Source organism: Erinaceus europaeus, chromosome 12 (assembly GCF_950295315.1).
Source record: "Erinaceus europaeus chromosome 12, mEriEur2.1, whole genome shotgun sequence".
NCBI classification, from domain to species: Eukaryota; Metazoa; Chordata; class Mammalia; order Eulipotyphla; family Erinaceidae; genus Erinaceus; species Erinaceus europaeus.
The window spans coordinates 67,735,504-67,760,235 of record NC_080173.1 but is presented as its reverse complement, the minus strand read 5'-3'; the positions used below and the strand labels follow the sequence as shown (position 1 = coordinate 67,760,235).

Sequence of the window (24,732 nt, the reverse complement as noted above, 5' to 3'; positions counted from 1 at the left end):
GGAGTCACTTCACAAGCACTGAAGCAGGTCTGCAGGTGTCTGTCTTTCTCTCCCCCCTCTGTCTTCCCCTCCTCTCTCCATTTCTCTGTCCTATCAACAATGGCATCAATAACAACAATAATAACTACAACAACAAGACAAGGGCAACAAAAAGGGAAAATAAAATTTTTTAAAAATGTGAAGTCTTTCTTTTTCAAGGTTTAGTTAGTATGGGTGTGAGTGTGTGGGGGAGGATAAAGCATCACTCTGACACATGCAATGCCAAGTATTAAACTTGGAATCCGATGTTGTTAAGTCCAATGCTATAACCACTCCACCACCTCCCTGGCTGCCAAAGGTGATGTTTCTTTTCTTCATCTGCTTTCCAATCTACACAAAAACTATTGGAAAACCACCTTTACCAGTTCTCAGTTCCCTCCCAGCTCTTTACCTTTCTCTCTCACCTCTCTTTCTAACACCTTCCAAATTATTTCCTAACAGGGATGTCGGGCAAACTTAAATCAGTTCACGTGGCCACACTACAGGTATCTTGCTTTTACCCTCAATACAGTCCCACTCTCCCAGAGGTGAACCAGCATTTCTACAAGGCAGATGGAAATTATTCAACCAGGAGAATTAAAATAAGAGTCAGAGAGAGAAAGACAGAAGAATTTGACTTTTTTAAATGTTTACTTGTATAGAAGAAAAACATCACGTAGACGCATCACAGTATCTGATCTGCTTGGATAATAGTCACAGATGAACAGGCACACTCCATATACAATCACCAGTACTTTCTATACAGTTCATATTTCAGTACATCAATACTATTTTATTTACACTCTATGTACATCGACATCTTTCTAAAGTCAGTGCATTGTCAACAAGTATTATACAATAATTTACAAGGTGAATGTAGTTAATAGTTAATTTAATAAATTTTCTGCTAGTCATGAATTAAAAAATTAATTACAACCAATGTAACAAACACAGATCAAACAACATTAGTAGATTGTGCTACCTGCTTAAATAAAATATCTGTGAGGAAATTATTTAAATTCTTCCATTTTTTTCCCATGAGACTTGTCCAGGTAGGAATAGATAGATTTAGGTACTGAAAAATTATGAAGCTATAAAGTCTGCATTTTATCTGATTTCATCACATTATACCACTTTAGGTAACTCCTTCCAACTTGCATCACAGTCTGTTTTTGAATAGGTAGACTTTTATAACAATCTTTCAAATATTCTGACAAGAAATGGATGGTAAGTAGCCTCAGATATCAGAACCTAAATAATTATATTGGTACCTACTATCTATGAGGAAGGAAGGGTAATGAAATCTAACAATGAAAATCAACTTCCCAAGTTCAGGTGAATAAAATCAGACTGGAAAAAAGTCAAACAGTTACTCTGAATATATATTTCAAAACAACACAGGGGGAAAAAACACTCCCTGAAATAAATAACATCTATAATTTTGTTCCAGTTTTGAATGTCAGTGGAAAAAATAAAAGAACATTACTTTTGATGATCACTACTGTGAAACTAAAAAAATAAAAAGACAAACACCCAAACAAAACAAAATGGACATGCAAACAAAATAGAACAAAAAATTGAGTTTTTAAAACTATCAATTCCATTAGAAATAACACTATCAGTGTTTGGGATGTGTTTTGTTTGTAGATTTAATATGAAGGGGAGCAATACCCCCATTTAAATCAATTTATAGCCCTTGCAGCCATCAAATATCAACAAGTTTTTTAAAAGTTCATTTGCACGTAGTCTCCTGTTTATTTTTAAAAAGTGCAAAACAAAGAAATAAAGAGCAACCACTAAATGTGAATATACCATTTCCTTTGATGCCATTTCCTTCTCAGAAGCTCTTTGTGCAACATGGGCATGTGAAGATGGTGCAAATATTGGCAACAATTCTACAGCACTTAGTGGGAGTGGAAAGGAGACTTTTTGAGAACATTGGACTTTATCCTCAAATTAAGACACCTCCATCTGGAGGGCCATTTTTAGCTGGTACTTCTTAGGATTTTCTTTTCTCCTTATAGGGTCCATCGGTAGAAGGCATGCAGCCCTTAAAAAGAGATTCTCCCTTTCAGATTGACCATTATATAAACCTCTACCTTTGTATGTCAAACACAACAACAAATGATAATAAAAGATGTAGAGTGGAAGAGTGGTTTAAATATAAATAGAAAAACTCTGTCCATGCCCTAAGAATCCTTCGCATATCTTCACCATCTCGCTTCCTCCATCTTGTCACTATAAATGGAATAAAATTTCAGGAAAAAGGAGGTAGCATATCATGTCGTCCCTAGACAACACTACAATTTTTTGTTTTATTTGGACTCCAAGGAAATCCTTAGTATTTTGTTAATCTGATTATTGGTAAACTCTATACTCACTACATGTTTGTTCATATCTGGAGAAGCACAATTTATTTCTTATTTGGTCCCAACTGGTTGGTGCCAAACTCTTGTTTACAGGCGAATGGTGGACTCTGCCTGAAAGTTCTCTACCAGAGAGCTTATGTGAGACACTTCCAAACAAAATTATTACTACTGTTAGGTTAATACTATTTTAATTAGGTACTTTATTTTGTGCTTCAGGGTCACAGGATAAAATAACTACATTTAGCTCGCCTTTCAGTGACACTTCTGCCAAATGTCAGCTATAGGGAATCATTTCCCTCACTACCAGTCTGTCTAGCAGCCCAGCGGCAGCTTTACTGTAACACACAGTACTTCTTATAATCGGACTCGAAGTCTTCATCCATGCTGCTTGTATCTGCCATCTTTTTGCCGTCAATCTTTGGCAGAAATTGTGCACAGTCTATCCCCTGCTGCTCATAGAAAAGAATGTAGGCAGAGTCGGTGTCAATTTCATCAGGGTGAAGTTCCTGAAAGAGCAAGAAAATTATTTTGATAAAAAACTCCATCACTATGCTCACTCTTACTTTCTGTCCAGGAAGAGCTACTTGTCTTTAATTACTGTTTCCAATCAGCTTAGTATTCTGATTGTTTCATACCTGCCCCCTAAAATAAGCTTCATTATTTTCAGTGTTTTAGGGAAATTATTCTGAGAGGAGTAGATTGACAAAAAACCCACCCCAAATTCTAATGCTCAAAAGGTAAGACTTTTTTTTTTTTTTTTTTTAATCAGAGCACTGCTCAGCTCTGGATCATGGTGGTGCTGGGGATTGAAACTGGGACTTCTGGTGCCTCAGGCATAACCATTATGCTACCTCCCCAGCCCCATTTTCTAACTACTTATGTTTCCAATCTCTACTCTGTGTATCACTTTTGTCTCTTTAATATTGAAGGCATCTATACACTGATCCATATAGAAATATCTATTTCTACTAAGGAGAAAGTCCATTATTTCAGTTAATGTTCCCTATTACTGCTCACATTTATTTTTGTTGTCACTAGCCTTTTGCAGATAGAAAAAGAGACAAAGAGTGAGAAGGGGGAAAATAACAGAGCACTGAAGCTTCCCCAAGTACAGTGGGGGCCCGGCTTCCAGTTCTATCCAGGTCCACTGGTTTCTCCCCCCCCCCCCACCTCTTTCTTTGGTTTCTTATTTATTTTTCATTATTTGATAGGACAGAGAGAAACTGATGGGGGACAGGGGTAGATAGCATAATGGTTATGCAGAGACTCTCATGCCTGAGGCTCCAAAGTCCCAGGTTCAAACCGCCATCTTATCAAGAGCTACAGCTGAGCAGTACTTTGGTTAAAGGGGGGGGGGGGGGGGGAAGAGCAGGGAGAATTGATGGGGAGAGGCAGAAAGACATTTACAGTTCTTGCTTCACCAAAAGTGAAGCTTCCTCGCTGCAGGTAGGAATCAGAGGCTTGAACCCAGGTCTTTGCCCATGGTAATATGTACAATTAACCAGGGGCACCACTTCCTAGCCCCTTCATTTGTTCCTCTTACTCAAAGATTGTGGATATTTTACCTTACAGCTGCTGTCATTGTAACAGTACCATTTGCTGTTTGGGTTTTTGGCATACGTGACATAATGGCCCCCGCCCAGAATTCCTGAATGGCACTGTCAGAAAGAAGAAAGTGGAAATACGTTAGTAATTAACAGTACTTTATTCAAGCAAACAGCACTAGGATATAAACAGGAAATCACTGACCACATATATGATTAGGAAAATGTATTTTGTGACCATCTACCCTTTTCCCCAAAATCAAAATAAAAAGCAAAATTCAAGTTTCAAATCTTAACCATTTTACTGTTTCATTTAAAAAAAGGGGGTGGGGTGGGGAGGAGTCTGTTATAAGTGGCAGTGCAAAGGACTTTCATTCAAAATGCTCCACCTTTGTCTGTCTTTCTCTCCCCCTCTCTGTCTTCCCCTCCTCTCTCCATTTCTCTCTGTCCTATTCCAACGACATCAGGAACTACAACAATAAAATAACAAGGGCAACGAAAGGGAATAAGTAAATAAATATTTTTTAAAATAAAAATAATAAAAAAGAATGTAGTAAAAGTGACAGTTCGTGTTGGTATGCTTCTAAATTCTGCTTCTAAGACCCCTTCTGTTTCATTGGTTTAATCCCCCCTGCTTAACACTGTATTCTGTTTACGTAACCACTGTTAACTAAGCACCGCCCTGCCTCCAGGGCATTGGTTTAATCCTCACTGTTTTGCACGCTTTTTCCTTCTCCACACTCCCTATCCTACGTACATCCTCTTCATACCTGACTCTTCCGCCTCAGGATATATAAGGACAAGGTTGTGATTAGAGATAGCTTAGATTGTGCTGCGTTCCACATAAATAAAGACCGAACTGTGTACCAAAAAAAAAAAAAAAAAAGCTCCACCTTTGACCCCTGGCACCACAATATGTGAGAGAGTTTCTGGTCCTTTTCTTTCCTTCTTTCACATAAACATACTTAAAAGATAATGTGGCCTGGGAGGTGTCACAGTGCACAGAAGGTTGGACTCTCCAGTACTAGGTCTCAGGTATGATAGCTGGCATCATGTGTGCCAGAGTAGTGCTCTGGTTCTCTCTCTCCCTCTTTTTCATGAGCAAATAAGTAAATGAATCTTTTAAAAAAATATTTATTTATTTATTTATTTCCTTTTGTTGCCCTTGTTGTTTTATTGTAGTTATTATTGTTGTTATTGATGTCATTGTTGTTGGATAGAAATGGAGAGAAATGGAGAGAAGAGGGGAAGACAGAGAGAGAGAGAAAAAGACAGACACCTGCAGACCTGCTTCACTGCTTGTGAAGCGACTCTCCTGCAGGTGGGGAACTGGGGGCTTGAACCGGGATCCTTGTGCAGGTCGTTGCGCTTTGCACCACCTGTGCTTAACCTGCTACCCTACCGCCTGACTCCCAGTAAATGAATCTTAAAATTAATTTATTTTTGCAGCAGCTAGGGAAGGAACCTAGGCCTTTGCACAGGTATACTACTACTAAGTGGCCTCCTTGGGTTTTTTTATTATTATTATTGTTTTATTTTTTTTTAGTGACAGAGAAAGGAGAGACACAACATCGCCATTCCGCTGTGCATGGAGCTGAGCGCCATCCCTGTGCTGATGGTATTTGAGCCCAGGCTCTTGAACATAATAAGGCAGCTGCTCTGTCAGGTGAGCTATCTCCTGACCCAAAATAGTTTTGTTTTTTAAGTATTTAAATTTATTGCTTAAACCATGTGTGAGACAGTTACATGAGAGGAAGACATTAGAACACTATACTATCACATTGTGGGGATCAAGGTAGGAACTTTAGCCATGCAAGTCCTGCACTTTACCAATACACAGAATGTTTTCTTTTTTAAAAAAGAGATTTTATTTTTTACTTATTTATTGGACAGAGAAATCAAGAGGGAAGTGGGAGTAAGAGAGACACCTGTAGCCCTGCTTCACCACTCGTGAACACCCCTCTCCCCCACCTCCCGCAGGTGGGAACCAGGGCCTTGCACCCAGGTCCTTGTACATTATAACATATATATTCTACTGGGCAAGCCCCCAACCTGGCTCCACCTCATACAGTTTAATTGTTTAGAAAGCAAAAATTCCTTAGGAATACATAATTGTGAGTGACTTGGCCTGTGACTCCAGTTAATACTGATTATATGACAATCATTTGCATTACATTATGAGCATTCTGGAATCTATCTGGAAGGTCACGATGTCAATTACTAGCTTTGCCTATAACCTAGCTCAATGCCTAGCAAATAAGCAGATGCTGAAAAGAAAAAAAAAAAAAAAACAATAACATAACCTCTTAAGAGTGCAGATCATTTAACAAACCACTTACCGAAATTGCATATAAATTATAAATAGGTTTAACATGAATATCTTCTCTTTGGTCATCAGTGCTGTCTTCTTCACTATGGTTTTCAAGGTGACCATTGTTGTAGCCATTGCCACATGCCTCATGCTCATAAAGAAACCCATTGGCCAAAGCTACTTCGTGGTCCTGAGGGGTGACCAGGTCAGGTTGGCTGCCCCCCAGCATGTGCCCAACCAGCTCACAAATTTGCCCAGACCCATTTTCTTTGCTGGCATCCAAGTTCTCCTTACTACTTGACAGTTTATTTTTGCTGCCGATCTGGGGTAGCCGGAGCCTGCCTTTGCTTCTCCCTAAAGTCCGTGGGCTGCTGTTAGGGCTGCTGCTTTTGCTGGATGGACAGCTGGCTCCACCTTTTCTTGATAAAGAAGGCGAGCCTGTGAAAAGGAGAGCAGGTAAAGGCTGATAAATCTAAATGTCATTAAGTCAAGCCAGCTACTAACCTTAAAGCCAGGTTTATAAATAATTGAGGGACACAGGAATGTAACTTATTGACTACTGGCTACTTTTTAGTTCCCTTTGTAGTCAATAAGTTATATTCCTGCATTCCTCAATCCCAAACCTCTATAGACAGTGAAGTCCTAAAAATCTTAAGTGCTACATAGGCACTTAGAAAATAGCAAAAAGGTGATTTAAGTCAGATCAATTAAAAATAATATTAGGAGGTTTACAAATACTTATTCTTTATTTTATTTATTTCATATGAAGTAGAAAGATCTCGAGAGAAATCAGAGCACCTCTCCAGTACATGCAGGGTTCAAACTGAAGGGCTCAAGCATGTGGCTTTAGTATTTTCCAGGCTGCATGTGTTTTCCTCTGTAAATTCTCAGATTATGCCTTGACAGCCTTTGGTGTAAGGAAACAAGGATGGCAGGAACCACTAAGGTTCATCATAAGAAAGGCACTGTGTAAAGTCCTTCTGTCTTGAGGTATCCAATCCTCACACTTTGTGAACTTGGCTTTACCTTCACTTAGTAAGTGAAAAAATGGGAGTCGGGCAGTAGTGCAGTGGGTTAAGCGCACGTGGCACAAAGCATAAGGATCCCAGTTCGAGGCCGCAGCTCCCCACCTGCAGGGGACTTGCTTCACAAGCAGTCTATCTTTCTCTCCCCGTCTCTGTCTTTCCCTCCCCTCTCCATTTATCTCTTGTCTTATCCAACAACGACATCAATCATAACTACAACAATAAAACAACAAGGGTGACAAAAGGGAATAAATAATAAATATTAAAAAAAAAATCTTAAAAAAAAATAAGTGAAAAAATAAGGACCAGGTGGCGACGCACCTGGCTAAGTGCTCATAATACAGTGTGCAAGGATGCAGGTTCAACCCCCTAGTCCCCACCTGCAGGGGGAAAGCTTTCCAAGTGGTGAAGCAGGGCTGCAGGTGTCTGTCTTTCTTCATCTCCATAGTCACCACCCCTCCCAATTTCTGTCTCTATCCAACAATAAATAAATAAGAAGTGAAAAAAATAGATTTAGGGATGTTGTTATCTCTCGCTAAAAGCCACATACTTAAAGTCTAGATAGGCCTAATCATATTCAACCAAATTGTTGATCCAGAGTGGAAGAATGCACTTTATAGAGGGAAACATACAGCCTACTACAGGAGTGCCAGAAACGCTCCTGTCAGGCATTGTCTGGGCTCCACAAGGTCCCTCTAGGACTACTCACCTTTTGGGCTACTGATGATGTTTGCACTCAGTGAGGAAGGGCTCTTGCTGAGGAGAATATCCTCTTCCCCGGCTGAGTTCTGGGTATCTCCTTTCTTCACCTCTCCTGCTGGAACCCTGGGCTCAGAGAAGTCATCTCCCTGGGGTGATAGCAGTTTATGCTGGCAGAGAGCTGGGTCTCTTGGTACCAAAAAAGCACTAGGGTCAAAACTCTCACGAGGAAATTTAACAATTTTCTGTGATTTTATCCATCGGCCGTTTACAAATTGAAATCGTTTAAGGTGAATAATCTAGAGAAGAAATGGTAGCAGATACTTGTTAGAAGGCTTTGAAGACAAAAATTTACATAAACCAAGTCTAATACTCAAGAATACAAAACTTTTGGGTTGAGGAGATAGCATAATGGTTATGCAAGAAGACCTTCACGCCTGGAGGTTCAAAGTCCCAGGTTCAATGTCCAGCACTGGCATAAGTCTGAGCTGAACAGTACTCTGGTAAACAAACAACACCAAAAAGAAAAAACAAAACAAATACCCCCCAAGTACTTTATTCTGTAACATAGCTGTCAGTGGGGCCATTGTCTTTTATATGATTGCCATTTCAGAGCAGGTGTGTATCCCAAGTTCCCAAATCTCTTCCGTTTCTTAGAGCTTATATGTGCATTTCTTCCTACTTTCTGGGCTGGGTTTATGACCCATTCTGATCCACCTTTCTCTAAAATCATAAATCATCCACAAATACACTCATGAGAATAGACTATGTTGGGTTGCTTCACAGGCGGTGAAGCAGGTCTACAGGTGTCTCTCTTTCTCTCCCCCTCTGTCTTTCCCTCCTCTCTCTATTTCTCTCTGTCCTACCCAACAATGACGAGATCAATAATAACTATAACAATAAAACAAGGGCAACAAAAGGGAATAAATAAATATTTTTAAAAAAGTAAAAGGAGGTTTAATTTTTTTTCTTTAAATGAAATCTTTAAGTCAAATAGGAGGTCTATTCTTTTTTACTGTTATCTTTTGGCTGCAATCTAGGAGTTTCACTGTCCTGACAGGCACAGAATATCTTCTCCTTTTATGTTTTTTTTTTTTTGCCTCCAGGTTATTGCTGGGGTTCAGTGCCTGTAGCACATAACAAACTGCTTCTGGAGCCTATTTTTCCCCCTTTTGTGGCCCATCGTTGTTGTTATTATTGCTGTTATTGTTGGACAAACAGAGAGAAATTGAGAGAGGAGGTGAAGACAGAGAAGGGGAGAGAAAAATAGATGTCTGTAGACCTGCTTCACTGCTTGTGAAGTGACTCCCCTGCAGGTGGGGAGCCGGGGGCTCAAACCGGGATCCTTATGTTAGTCCTTCGGCTTTGTGCCATGGGTAATTAACCTGTTATGCTACCACCTGGTTCCTTTTCTTGTTTAAGAGTAGCAAATTCTTTTCATTTTATACAGTGCTATTATGCTTTATTATGTGGACAGAGATCTTTGGGTGGCTACTTTCATCTTAAATTTTACAATTTATTATGAGAATCTTTTTCTAAAGGACATGCTGCTGTGCAGATGTAATAGAAGCCTGTGAAGCTCTCCATATATTACTTACTTATTATTATTACTATTTTTGTCACTAGGGCTTTGTGCCTGGTTGATTTCACTGCTTGTGGCAGACCTTTTTTCTTCTCCAGATTGAGGGTGAGGAGAGAGGGTGAGAGAGGGAGGAGAGATACCACTATTTGTGGAAACTCCTTTTGCAAGGTGATCCCATGAGGTAGTTGGAATCTCAAATCTGGGTTCTCATTAAATAGTCACGTGTGTGCTCTACTGGGTGAGTTATTTCCTGGCTTCCCCCCATTGTTGTTGTTAAGTTTTTGCCATCAAGGTTATTGCTGGGCATCGGAGCCTGCATGGTGATAACTCTACCATTCCCAGGGGTATTATTATTATTATTATTTTAATGATAGAGGCAAGAGATAAAAAGAGGGGGAGGAAGAGGGAGACAGAAAGAGCGATACCTACAGCCTGCTTCTCCCATGTTGTTGGGGACTGGGGGCTTGAACCTGGGTCTGTGGTAAAGTGTGTGCTTTACTAGGGGTGCCACTGCCTGGCCCTACATTATTAGTTTTCAAAAAAGGTTTATTTATTTTAATTTTTTTCTTAATGTTTTTATTATCTTTATTTATTTATTGGATAGAGACAGAAATCGAGAGGTAAGAGGGAGGTAGAGAGGGAAAGAGAGACAGAGCTCTGCTTCACCATTCACAAAGCTTTCCCCTGCAGGTGGAGACCAGGGGCTCAAACCCAGGTCCTTGCGCACTGTAACAAGTGCACTCAACCAGGTGCGCCACCATGCAACCCCAAAGGTTTATTTATTTATGAAAGGAGAGAACTCTGGTACATGACATATTAAGGTTTGAATTCAGAACTTCATGCTTGAGAATCCAACTTTAACTACCTGTATCAATTGCTGAAAAGCAATCATGAATACATGTGGAGTCTGGTTAAAATATACTTTATAGTTAGATCTGTTATATTTTCACCCTAAGGGGTAAAAAAAACCCTCTTAAATGAGTAGGGAGATTTGCTACTTCAAACTCTCCTGATAAGGGAATAAAAAAAGTTTCCTGGGTGGGGGAAACAGCATAATGGTTATACAAACACTCTGATGCCTGAGGCTCCTAAGTCCCAGGTTCAATCCCCTGCACCACCAGAAGCCACAGCTGAGCCATGCCCTGGTGCTTCTCTCTGTGCATCTCTCCCTCTCAAAAAAAAAAATAATAATAATAATAAAAAAAAGTTTCCTAAATCCACTAAGCAAGAAGGCAGAAGTAAATCAATTCCAAAAGAACACAAAGTCTCATGTATTTTTGTGCTTGTACACACACATTTAGCAGTGTGCTATGGACGCGTAACCCAGAACAGTGGGGATTAGCGGCTCCAGGCTCAGTCACTCTTTCATAGTTCACTAAGTCCAAGACTAAAACACCTTGTCTTCATAGTCAGAGGTTTTCACTTTCTCCTGTAGTTAAAATTCACCAGGTTGTTCCACTTGTGGCAATTATTACACAATGTGTGGAACTGTAGCTACTGATCTGTAGGACTTCATCTCCTTCTAGATGGTATGCTCTTTAGGGACGGGAAGTAACAAATATTTCTAAGACAACTAGTTTCTGTGTGCAACACAAAACCTTGCATGGCAGTAACATACCAGGATGGGAGGAAGTCTCCAGAGATCCAACTTCTTTGTTGCCAAGCAGTGGGTCTTACATTTGGAGCAATAGTACATTTCATTTTCCCCAAGTTCCTCCTCACTTGTGAAAGCACGGAGACAGCTGTCCAGATTGATGGGCTCAGCTTGGGCTCGCCGACTCTGTTCTACACTCTCATGTTCATCTACAACCTGCAGATAAGAGGGAGCAGGAGAAGTGGGGAGAGAAGCAGGAGGGAGAGAGCTTAAAATTTTCCTTTTGTTACTTGTAAAAACAAAATAAAACCCAACTACAGTCTTTATTCAAATACAGCATTTGCATATTTATTCACAAATATCACACCAGTAAGATCCTATGTCAAAATTTCTATGACCACAGTTGTTCTTGAAAGATTTCTAGTGTTTTGAAATGACAGAAATAAAAACAAACAAGGACTGTCTACACAGTTCTTGTCTTTACAGTGTCTCCAAGTGTACAGAAAAGTTCACCAAGACAAGACAAAACATCAGCACATTAACGACCACAGGATACAACTACTTACAGAATGACACTGAGTAATAGTCATATGCCAGGATACCTGGCATAGCATTATCTGTGATCTGCCTCAGTGAGTATTTTATTTATTTTTATCTGAAATGGCTATAAAAGGAACATTAGGTTAAAAAAAAAGCCCAATTTGAGAAGGTCTTTAATTAATCTGTCAGAACCTCTGTAGTCTGTTAACCGGATCCAGTTTGAAGAAAGAAGTATGGAAAGATAGCAAAGGGGAGTAAGGTGTGTAAGGATGCTAGTGGGAGGTGCTGTGGTAGAGAGAGAGGAGAAAGAATGGAAGAGAAGGACCTAGAATACAACAGAAAAGGAAGACTTTCTCTTTCTTCAACTCTTAGCTTCCACCTACTAAGCAATCAAGAAGCATGGCTCATGGGAACAGTCACATTCTTTGCATGTGTAAAGCCCCATGTTCCATCTCCAGCAATATATATGATGAAATGGTGCTCTGGTCTCTCTTATTCGTAAAATAAATAGTAAATCTTTAAAAAAGATTCATGGGGCTAGAAAGATAGGGTAATGGTTATGCAAAAAAATACTTTTTTTAAATGTCTGGGGCTCCAAGGCCCCAAGTTCAATTCCTAGCATCATCATAAGCCAAGGCTAAGCAGTACCCTAGTAAATAAATACAAATAAAAGTGGTTTTCAACTATGACACCATCTCCCCAGACAATACCTTGGTTCCATCTGCATGTTAGCTGTCAGACTCGGGAAAAAACTAGTAAAGCCAGGGGGGCTCTTGGAATATACATGAAACAGACCTACTAGCTTTTTCCAAAACGGAGACCCCTCAAATCTCCATCTGCAATATTCTTGCCTTTAGGTTCATGATTAGTCAACAATTCGTTCTGCTTTCTATCTTAACTCTTTTTCAGCCACCAGGTTCTAGATGATACCATGATACCAGTCTGACTTCTCTGGGCAGGTGACCCCACAAATGTGTCCTGGAACCCTGCCTCCCCAGAGCCCTGCTTGGAGTATAGATCAACCTGACTACGCCCATGTTCAGTGGGGAAGCAATTACAGAAGCCAGACCTTTCTGCACTTTCTGCACCCCATAATGATCCTGGGTCCATACTCCCAAAGGAATAAAGAGTAAGAAAGCTTTCAAGGGGAGATGGGGTTGGGATAGGGAGTTCTGGTAGTGGGAATTGTGTGGAATTGTACCCCTCTTATCCTATGGTCTTGTCAGTATCTCCATTTTATAAATAAATTTTTTTTTTTAAAAAAAAGTGGTCTGGGAGGTAGGATAGTAAATAAAGCACTGAATTCTCTAGCATGAGGCCAGCTTGAACCCCAGCACTGCATATGTCAGAGTGGTGCTTTAGTTCATTCTCTCAAAAACTCTCTTTCATAAATAGATCTTGGCTACCGTGAGATTCCATATAGGATTCTTTTCATGTTAGGGTGGAGCCTGGACTACAAGTCCAACAACAATACCTTTCTGGCACCAGTCATGCACCTGTCCATCACCCCACTTAATTCCCCTCACTTTGGAGATGAACTGGCTCTTTTCACAGAAGGTAATTTCCTTGAGCTCTGGGCTGTAACAAACTGGCAAAGTTCAGAACATTCAGTTTAGCATGGGCTTCTAGGTATGACTTCTACCCTATATGGGAGGATGACTAAGTCACAGGCTGTCAAATACTTCCATAAACTATCAGGGTTGGGGTTGAACATACAGTGAAGGCCGTTAGCATTATAACAACATCCATTTCTAAGTAACTCACTCAAAAAGGGGAACTTAGAAGAAAATTATTTTTCTCAGAAAAGGAAATCTGGTTTGATCTTGTGTCAAACCACTAGCTTCTGATACAAACTTTCATTATCTTAGAAATGGTCATCCAAGGAAGAAACTGACATGCCTCAAAGAACTGCTGGTTTATGACTGTTGGAATCAGAATAGATGAGAGGTACCAAATATAGTACTTCTCTCATAGCCAGTTAAGTATTATCTCCATCAGGGAAGCTTATAGTTTAACTACAAATTGTACTACTCTAGTAAATAATGTTGATTTTTTTTTTATTGACAATATTTTCTATGGAACACACAGGCTATAGAAGGAAGATTACAAAAAATATTTGTGATTAGCAATAATTTCTATTTATACATAAAATTTTTGCAGGGATGGAGAGAGTTCACTGGTAAGGGACCTACCTTGTCATAGGCATGGTCCAGGTCCAAGCCCAACAACACGCGCACGCACGCACACACACACACACACACCCCCACCCCCCTAAATGACAAGCATTTACCTCTTGGGATACATTCCCTGAAACTCTGTTAGTCAAGAAGCCCAAACTGCTTATTGGCAACTACTTTATTTCATTTTTTCCTAAACTGGATGAAATTTCACCCTTAATAAAAAACTTTCACGCCTGAGGTTCCTGGTTCCATCCCTGGCACCAAATGTACCAAGAGTGGTGCTTAACTAGTCTTTCTCCCTCCTCTCTACCTTACTTATGTGACTCTCATATGTAATAAATTAAAAAATGTATATAAAAGAGTATGAAAAGGGTGAGGGCAGATAGCATAATGGTTATGCAAAAAGACTCTCACGTCTGAGGTTCCAAAGTCCCAGGTTCAATCCCCTGCATCACCATAAGCCAGAGCTGAGCCACTGGTGGAAAAAAAAAAAAAAAGAGTATAGACTTCCTTTGTTTTTCCCCCAAAGAAAACATTCATGTTGAAGTACTGGAATGAAGAGAAAGAAAAAGGGAGGATATCTTATGTACATTTTTATTGTTATTTTATTGGATAGAAACAGAGAAATCAGAGGTAAAGGGGAGACTGAGAGGGAGAGAAAAAGAGACACCAGCAGCACTGCTTCAATACTCGTCAAGTTTCCACTCTGCAGGTAGGGTAGGGGCATTTGAACCTAGGTCCTTGTGCATGGTAATGACCTCATATATTTAAATGATTTATTTCTTCATTATTATTATTTTAAAACCAGAGTACAGCTCAGCTCTGGCTTATGACAATGCTGGGGATCAAACCTGGTACCATGAGCCTCAGACATGGAAGTCTTTTAGCATATCCATTGTGTTGTCTCCCTAACCATCATTTATTTACTTTCAAAGGCAAGAAACAGGAACCAGAGCACTGCTCCAGTAGATGCAGTGCTGGAACGAACTTGGAACTTTCTTTCTTTTTTTTTTTTTTAAAGATTTTATTTATTTTATGAGAAAGATAGGAGAGAGAAAGAACCAGACATCACTGTGGCACATGTGCTGTCAGGGATCAAACTCGGGACCTCATGCTTGAGAGTCCAAAGCTTTACCACTGCACCACCTCCAGGACCACCACTTGGAACTTCCTACATGCAAGTCCTTGGCTCTACTATACAACTCTGCCCCCCTCCCAAGGCCCTTCTTTTTAACATGCCTTCTTTTTCTGTCTTTCTTCCTTTCTTAGTATTTTATTTATTTTATTTTTGAGAGAGAAACACACAGAGAGAAGCACCAGAACACTGCTCAGCTCTGGTTTATGGTGGTGCAGGGGATTGAACCTGGGACTTTGGAGCCTCAGGCATGACAGTCTCTTTGCATAACCATTATGCTATCTACCCCTGCCCCCCCTTCTTTTCTTTTTTTTTTATATCTTTTTTAAAATTTATTTATTCCCTTTTGTTGCCCTTGTTGTAGTTATTATTGTTGTTGTCGTCGTTGTTAGATAGGACAGAGAGAAATGGAGAGAGGAGGGGAAGACAGAGAGGGGGAGAGAAAGAGAGACACCTGCAGACCTGCTTCACCGCCTGTGAAGCGACTCCCCTGCAGGTGGGGAGCCGGGGTTCGAACCGGGATCCTTATGCCGGTCCTTGTGCTTTGCGCCACCTGCGCTTAACCCGCTGCGCTACAGCCCGACTTCCTCTTTTCTTTTTAAATTTATTTATTCCCTTTTGTTGCCCTTGTTGTTTTACTGTTGTAGTTATTATTGATGTTATATTGTTGGATAGGACAGAGAGAAATGGAGAGAGGAGGGGAAGACAGAGATGGGGAGAGAAAGATAGACACCTGCAGACCTGCTTCACCGATTGTGAAGCGATGCCCCTGTAGGTGGGGAGCTGGGGGCTTGAACCAGGATCCTTACGGGCCCTTGCGCTCCTTTTTTCTTTTTTTAATACGGCACACTTAACGTGGCCTTGTGCATTTCCAATCTTGCTGAGTGTTTTCTGTGCAGATGCTCTAAGTGGTGATGAGAGGTTCAAACCCAGGTCCCCACACATAGTCAAGTATGTATTTTATTAAGTAAGTCATCCCCTGGGTTCCTCAGTATATACATTTTTTTAAAAAGATCTTATTTATTATTAATGAGAAAGATAGTAGAAGAGAGAGAAAGAACCAGACATGTGATGCCAGGGATTGAACTCGGGACCTCATGCTTAAGGGTCCAATGTTTTATCCACTGAGCCACCTCCTGGACCACAGTATATGCAATTTCATATCATGATTTCAAAAATTCTCAACATCATTATCTCCCATATATGCCAAATTAAATTAGTAACCATCATTTTAATGACTTTATAATATTTCATCTAATGGACAAACACAAGTTGCTTCTTCCCTTTTTAAAATATATTTTTTTTAATAGGAGGGGAGAGAGAGAGAGAGAGAGAGAGAGAGAGACAGAGAAAGAACCAGATATTACTCTGGTACATGTGCTGCCAGGGATTGAACTCAGGACCTCAGGCTTGGGAGTCCAACACTTTATCCACTGCACCATCTCCCCGAACAGTTATGTTGCTTCTAATATTTTCCTATTGAAAATTCTATGATGAAAATCTGCCAACCAATTACAGAGTATCACTCTAGGATAAATTTGTAGAAAGGAAAATCATTAGAGAAAATAAGACATGTAAGCAACGACCTCAATTTTGAACCGATGTTTTTCTTCTTGCCTACGTGATTCTCTTAAGTACATGGAGAAACCACATGTAGGAAAAGAAATTACATAGAAAGAAATTAGTCATATGACCTACACTCCAGCAAAGCAGGAAATTCTCAACAACAACTTGGTTGCCATGGTCTCCTAAGAACATGACTAAAAATGGAAGTGCATAAGAATTAATGGGCCGAGTAGTCCCTTCTTCCCGTAAGCAAGATTTCCTCCAGAGTTTTCCAGATTGGATACTGGGCTAGTTTAAAAGGGCAAGAAATTAATACAACCATATAAGTTTCATCTATGACAAGAGAAATAATGCCCTTTAGATCTTGTGCTGACAAAGATTAAGGAACCTTTCAATTGCTAAAATTTTCTGTCTCCAAAGAAAATAGGGCTGAAATTACTGAATTATTTAGATCTGCTAGAATATCAACTTCCTTTTTTAAAAATTATTTAAAAAATTATTTTATTTACTGGATAGAGGCAGCTAGAAATCGAGAGGGCAGGGGAAGATATAGAGGGAGAGAGAAAGAGAGACACCTGTAGCACTGCTTCACCACTCACAAAGCTTTCCCACTGCAGGTGAGGCTTGAACCTGGGTCCTTGTGTATTATAACATGCACTCAACCAAATGCCCCTATCAACTTCTCTTCAGATTCCTTTTACACAATGATCTTTCATTTGGTAAGTAACCACAGAATTATATTCATGCTTGGCTGGTGAGAGCTATGAGAAGCTCCGGGACATATGCAGAAACATCAAGGGACATGGACAATATGTCTGAAACTGGTATAGTTACTCCAACTTTTAGTAGCACATAAAGAGAAATCAGTTATCCCTATTAATTTATCTAAAAGGAATGCTTTAAGGAATGGTGAAGGGGTTAGTAGCCAGTGCATACTTTGCATGTATGAGACCCTCCCTCGGTTCAATCTTCAGCACCAAAACCAAACATACAAACAAGAAAATAAACAGTGAAGAAATGTCCATCAAGAGTCACATAAGCAAACACATCAGTGGCTGGCTCAGAAGGTGAAACAGATTCACAAAAGTTCGATGCTTGAGACTGAAGAAGAGCAGAGGGGATTGGCTCAAATGCCGACAGGGAGCAGTTGTCATCAATAGGCAGACCTGTACAGATCACTGTGGCAGATGGGTATGACCTGGTTAAATTACTTTAGGCTATTCAAGAAGCTCCTAGTATATTCACTTTTCTTGGAAACATATGACCTCCTGAACTCAGATCTCCCTGTCTATCATCTGCTTGTGGGGTGGGGTAGAGGAAGACGTGTGGGGAACACCAACATGAGAAGTGGAGTTTTGCATCATCCCTGACCATCAAACCTGCTGACTTTACACAGCAATAGCAATTACTCTTCAGTATTTCTTCCTGTTAGTCAACAGTCACTTGAGCAAGTCACAATATTGTGTGTGTAAAATATCAGGCCATTTGAATAGTAAATTTGACAGGTGTAAAACAAAACAAATAGTCACATAAATACAAAAGCTATACAATTAATTCTTCATGTGACTAAAAACACTTCTTTGATTCTGATACTTGTACTTTGCCATCAGATTTTTTTCATGTCTAGCCACAGATACAAGTACTTTTCTTTCTTTCTCTTCCTTTCTCTTCTTTCCTTCTTTCTTTCTTTCTCTCTTTTCTTTCTTCCTTTCCTTTCTTTCTTTCTTTTCTCATTTATTTTAATGTAATGTAAGAGAGCTACAGCAAGAAAGACCAAAGCACTTTCCAGTTCTGGCTTATGGTGGTGCTGGAGACTGAACCTGGGAGCTCAGAGCCCATGCCATGAAAGTCTTTTGCAGAACCACTATGCTATCTCCCCAGCTTCAATTTACTTTATTTATTTATTCGTGAGGAAGATAGGAGGAGAAAGAAAGAACCAGACATCACTCTGGTACATGTGCTGCCAGGGACTGAACTCAGGACCTCATACTTGAGAGTCCAATGCTTTATCTACTGTGCCACCTCCTGGACCACCAGTTTACTCTTCAAACAATATTAGGCAAACATTTTTAGGCACGTGAAAAAGCCTAGATGTCCAGTGACAGGTAGGTGGTTAAGAAAACTGTGGTACAAGTTTTACTTTGTGTTTTCCCTTTCTGTCTCTGTTACTCTTAATTATTAAAAAAAGATCTTTATTTACTTATTTATTATTGGATAGAGACAGAGAGAAATTAAGAGGAGTGGGGGAGAAAGAGGGAAAGAGACACAGAGAGATTTTTATACCCCTGCTTCTCCATTCATGAAGCTTTTCCCCTACAGGTGGGGGCCAGGGACTTAAATCCAGGTCTTTGCAGACTGTAATGAGAACGCTTAATGAGATGTGCCACTGCCTTCCCCCCCCCCCATATCAGAGCAGGGAATATAACAGGGTGAAAGTTGAATTGACTATGGTCTACTGTAGTAGATTGGGGGATTCTGGGCAAGAGTGGTTACTGAAAGGGGGTTGGGTGCACTACAGTAGAGGAAGATGTGGGCTGGTGGTGTGAGGATGCATGTCACTGGAAGATGAGAGGCTAGGCACATAGACAGCAGTGGTCTTGTGGATAGCTGTTTCTCCAACAGAGTGATTTAAAATAGAAAAAAGAAAGACAGTATTTTCAAAATTGCTGTGCATAAAGAGTGGCAGGAAAGTGTCAAGTATGAAAAAGAACCACTGAGTAGCCATACTTTTTGGTCGTAGTCTTGAAGTATTTCAATCCTTTAACTTCTTCTTTTTTTTTTTTTTTTTTTGGCCTCCAGGGTTATTGCTGGGGCCTGGTGCCTGCACCACAAATCCACTGTTCCTGGAGGCTATTTTTTCCCCCTTTTTCTGTTGCCCTTGTTATTTTTTTTTATCACTGTTGTGGTTATTTTTATTATTGTTGTTATTGATGTTGTTGTTGGATAGGACAGAGAGAAATGGAGAGAGGAAGGGAAGACAGAGAGGGAGAGAGAAAGACAGATACCTACAGACCTGCTTCACTGCCTGTAAAGTGACTCCCCTGCAGGTTGGGAGCCGGGGGCTTGAACTGGGATCCTTCTGCTGGTCCTTGCATTTAGCACAACGTGCACTTAACTCACTGTGCTACTGGCTGACCCCCGCCCCTTAACTTTTTTGATCACTATGCCTATAAAGGTAGCAGTTACAGCCCTGGGGTGTATTTGAGCCACTACGTAATAGTGGCTATCGAATACTATAGCTCCAGTAATAATAAGCAGAGAGAGATTTATTGCTTGATATCACATGGACAGAGACTAACTTACAGCCAGATTTTTGAGATTTAATAATTAAGTGCTAGGGAGATAACATAATGGTTATACACGAGATTTTCATGCCTGAGGCTCTGAGGTCCCAGATTCAATCTCTGGCACTACCATAAACCACAGCTGAGTAGTGCTCTGGTGTCTATATTTCTTTTTAGATCATTCTGATTAAATAAAATACTCAAATAAAAATTAATAGTATTTTTGGAGGTTTAATGTATTAAGATAATTAACTTCAGAAATGAGGAAATTTGAAACACTCAAGTAATTATATCAATGTTAAATGCCCTTGAGAATGTCAATGAATGTTTGAATGGTCTAAAATAGAAGTGGTATAATACAGTTGAAATAAGACTTTATATATTAAAAAAAACATTGGGGTGGTAAACAGCATGATAGTGTAATGGTTATGCAAAGAGACTCTCCTGCATGACGGTACAAAGTCTCAGGTTCAAACCCCCCCCCCCACTCCCACCCCAACAACCACCATCATAAACCAGAGCTGATTAGTGCTCTGGTAAAAACAAAACCAAAAACTAAACAAACAAAACATCTGGGTGGGGGATAGTATAATGGTTATGCAAAGAGATTCTTATGCCTGAGGCATCAAAGTCCCAGGTTCAATTCTCCCCTCCTTCCTCGCCCTGCACCACCACCACCATAAGGCAGAGCTCAGTAGTGCTATGGTAAAAATAAATACATAAACAAGCTTTAAAAAAATAAATAAAAACCACCATCTAATGGTGCTGTGAGTACTCACCCTTTCCTGTGATGTTTGATAGCGCAGATGAAGTGCTGTGGGATCCCAATCCACAGCAATGTAGGCACTTCCAACAAAAGCTCTGTCTTCTCCACAATCAATTTTACAACCTCTGCAAAATCTAAGGGGGAAGAAAGAAGACCTATTAAAGAAGAAATAATTATGAAGGAACCCAAATTTCCTTTATAAGAAAATATGAGGTGTGCCACTGCGCCCACATCCCCCATGCCCCCATATACCAGAGCACTGCTTGGCTCTTGCTTATGGTAATGCTGGGGATTGAACCTGGGACTTCAGAGCCTCAGACATGAAAGGTGTTTTGCACAACCATTATGTCACCTCTCCAGCCCATGATTATGAGAATAATTCTCTCTTTTACTTTTCTACATTCCTTCTTGGGCTACACAATCTATCATGGACTTCTAACTTTAGACTGATAAATGCTAAGTGATGAGTGACTATTATTTCAGGCAATTATGTTTACCATGGCTCAAGTCCTTGGTTTTTTTTAAGATGTTCGATAATCATTTGTGAATGAGAGAGGGGAAGACCAAAGCATCATTCCAGCATCTGAGATGCCAGCAGCTGGACTCAGGACCTCCTGTATACAAATCCTAGACCCTACCAGCCTGGCCACTCTAATGCCTAACTCAGACTCAGTCTATGACAACTCTCTAAGTAAACTTCAGTTCTCAGGTTATTTCCCAAACTAGAAATTTCCATAACTCTTCTAAAACCTGAAAAAACAGGATACAGAGAGATGGCTCAGTGGTACAGCTCAGAATTTATAAACTTGAGGCATTGTGTGGATCTTTGGCACTACTTATACTAGATTTACGTGGTGGTGTCCTCTATTAAATAAATTATTCTGTCTGTTTTTGGTCACTGCCAGGGTTTCACTGCCTTGTGGTGACTTAAAAAGAACTTTTAAAATATTTTAGTTATTTTGGAGAGAGGAATTGGGCAGGAAGGGGGAGATAGAGAGGAAGGAGAGACACGCAGCTCTGCTTCACCACTCGTAAAGCTTCCCCCTTGCAGGTGGGGACTGGGAGCTTGAAGCCAGGTCTTTGAGCTTGGTAATATGTGCTAAATGGGTGTGTCCCCACTGCCCCACATATGTCTTTTTCAGACACACACACACACACACACACACACACACACACACACACACACACACACACAGAGAGAGAGAGAGGAAGAAAGAGGCAAAGAGTCTACAGCACCAAAGCTTTCCTCAGTGTAGTGTGGGTCAGGCTTGGACCTAGGTAACATGAAGAGCAAAGCAGACAACTTTCCAGGTAAGCTGTCTTGCTGGTTCTAAATAAATAAATCTTAAAGCAACAATGATAAAAAAGCAAAGAACCCCCCAGAATTCAAACTATGTTGTACTGGGCTCAGAATAACTAAATTGATTTACATTTAGGAAGCAGAAGGTGCAGTGTACTAAATATTGATCGTTAACTATGAACTTGAGGGTCACATTTACAAATCAGCTAAGTTTCTAAAGCACTAAACCTCATAAGCAAGAGATGAGTTATTTATTTTTTAATATTTTTAAAAATATTTATTTACTTTCCTTTTTGTTGCCCTTGTTTTTTTATTACTGTAGTTATTATTGTTGTTGTTACTGATGTCGTCGTTGTTGGATAGGACAGAGAGAAATGGAGAGAGGAGGGGAAGACAGAGAGGGGGAGAGAAAGGCAGACACCTGCAGACCTGTTTCACCGCCTGTGAAGTGACTACCCTGCAGGGGGGGAACCAGGATCCTTACCCCAGTCCTTGCACTTTGCGCCACATGCGCTTAACCTGCTGCACTACCAGCCGACTCCCGAGATGAGTTTATTTTAAGCTTCTTTGTTGTCATGCTTATTTTAAGAAATGAAAACTTTATGAAAAAAGGTATAATATCTAAAGCTGTATTTCTGGTAAAAATGTTATTTTTATAGGAAGTCATTTTACCTATACCATGGGCACCAAGCACAGGAGTTTCCATCTTTCTGCACAACTCGTAGAGTGAACGGGTATTGATAGCCCATACTGTCATCACTGGAAGAGAATACACACCAAAGAGCATAAGAAACATAGAAATATTTTGAGGTTTGCTTCCTCATTATTTTCCCATGAAGTAGCCCTAGGAAAGGGCATCTGTCACAGAAATATATTCACATTGATAATGCAATGTTGCTTATCCTAATCTGTTAGTTGCAGCTCTCTTCCTCATCACAGACCCCTGCAAGCGTCAACCCGGCTTTGACCTAGCACGTGATGATTAGGCCCTCCTCAATCGCCATGGCCGGTGCGCCGCTATGTTCCATCGCTGGGGAGCCAGAGACGACCTGAACTGCCCCTGCGGCTACAGACAGACTATGACCCACATAGTCAACGACTGCCACTCGAAACTTTACATCAGGCTCAACCTGACGCTGTTGACTGGCTACGGAAGAAGGGCAAATGCTAGAAGAAAAGCTCTCTTCCAAGAACACTCTGGGTTTGCAGGCTGTTTCTGCCCTGCTTGTAGAGGGGTAGACATACTAGACAGCCAGGTGTCTCTATAATAGAGTCCATGTGGCCCATACAAATTTTACAAGATAAACTAATCATGAAACCAAACACCAATTATCCTTCAGTTCTACTTCTACCAGAAGATTTAATTCACATTATACTAAAACAATTAGACCTTTCCATGCCAATAACACGACATATTACAGAAGACTAAAAGGTTCTAATGGTTTTCGAGGGGCTGGTTAACTAGCAGTATGATGTGGCACATACTAGGTACCTGTTTTCCCTGTTTTAACTACTCAAAGTTACAAAAAGACCAAAGCAAACAAAAATAGTTTTACAGTAATTATAGTTACTATAGTTGACTATAAGAGTGCCCTATGAGTTCTCTAACATTATTCACCCCCATTCCAATAAGAAGCAGCACAAGCAATATAACATAAAGAGCAGTGTACTTTATGGCTCATTTGACAACTGGTAGTGACTATTATATGGCTGTTGAAGGTAATGAAACTGTAAGGACTCACTGTAAAGGCAGAAGTGGATAACATTATTGTCACAGGCATTATATTTATCATAACTTGAGGTAAATGATTACTGAGAGCACATGCTCTCTGTATATGTGTCCAAATCAGGTCAATGGTGAGGAATAAAAAGACAGAGAGATAATAACTGCCAGGTAGCACTCTGGCAGAAAACTGATGCATCACTGCTGAATACTTCTTTTTGTTTTCCCTAGGTGAAATCTGACTTTTCTGAGGCACTTGGTTTTCTGCAGGCTCTCAAGTGTTTCTTCTTAGAGACAGATCTCAGAACCTGGAGGTGGCATGGTCTTTTTTTTCTTAGTCCTCTTGGCCACTGTAGCCGACTTCTCCTTCTAAGAAAAAATTCTGGTTTCTTTTGTAGCATATGCTATGAATTACATCAACTGTGATTTGTTTTTGAGTAGGCATATCTCTTCTTTATTCATTAACAGTTTTAGCATTTGGTCCATTTCCTCCTCTAGTTTTCTCCCCATGTTATTACTCTATAACTTGAGTATCAGTGAAATTTGTCCACCAAGGACCTTCTCTCTTCCCTCCATCTTATATGATCTACCTTCTTCAGTGGTCATATTCTAGACCTCATTGAAACAAATCTTGTCAAATTTTAAATAAAAAAAAATAATAACTTTAAATTAAAAATTTTAAATTTTGTCAATTATTTTTATTATTCCCTTTTGTTGCCCTTGTTGTTTTATTGTTGTAGTTATTATTGTTGTTGTTACTGATGTCGTTGTTGGATAGGACAGAGAGAAATGGAGAGAGGAGGGAAAGACAAAGAGGGGGAGAGAAAGATAGACACCTGCAGGACCTGCTTCACCGCTTGTAAAGCAACTCCCCTGCAGGTGGGGAGCCAGGGACTTGAACCAGATCTTTACACTGGTCCTTGTGCTTTGCACCACCTGCGCTTAACCTGCTACGCTACTGCCCAACTCCCCTATCTTGTCAATTTTTAATTGCAGTTATTCTTACTGTGCAGCACCCATCCCCTATCTTTCTCAAGGTATTTATTTTAATTATTTTTTATTATTTTTATTGGGGGATTAATGTTTTATAGACAAC

At 40.1% G+C, this 24,732-nt stretch overlaps 1 protein-coding gene and 1 long non-coding RNA gene across 3 annotated transcripts in view; one reads left to right on the top strand and one right to left on the bottom strand.

The window, feature by feature from the left end:
* Nucleotides 1-650: 650 nt before the first annotated feature.
* Nucleotides 651-24,732, bottom strand: part of USP32 (ubiquitin specific peptidase 32) — a 173,958-nt gene continuing 149,876 nt past the window's right edge. For both annotated transcript variants that reach the window (XM_060203891.1, XM_060203892.1), the window contains exons 28-34: nucleotides 22,586-22,672; nucleotides 20,627-20,747; nucleotides 11,167-11,358; nucleotides 7,977-8,265; nucleotides 6,271-6,680; nucleotides 3,953-4,045; nucleotides 651-2,893 (exon numbers count right to left, since the gene is read on the bottom strand). In XM_060203891.1, the coding sequence (XP_060059874.1) occupies nucleotides 2,720-2,893; nucleotides 3,953-4,045; nucleotides 6,271-6,680; nucleotides 7,977-8,265; nucleotides 11,167-11,358; nucleotides 20,627-20,747; nucleotides 22,586-22,672 (1,366 nt within the window). In that variant the 3' untranslated portion in view covers nucleotides 651-2,719. The remainder of the gene's footprint in view (nucleotides 2,894-3,952; nucleotides 4,046-6,270; nucleotides 6,681-7,976; nucleotides 8,266-11,166; nucleotides 11,359-20,626; nucleotides 20,748-22,585; nucleotides 22,673-24,732) is intronic.
* LOC132541993 (uncharacterized) lies at nucleotides 11,740-15,591 on the top strand. Its single transcript, XR_009553113.1, has 3 exons — nucleotides 11,740-11,774; nucleotides 12,592-12,811; nucleotides 13,551-15,591. It is a non-coding gene; the product is annotated as an uncharacterized LOC132541993 (long non-coding RNA).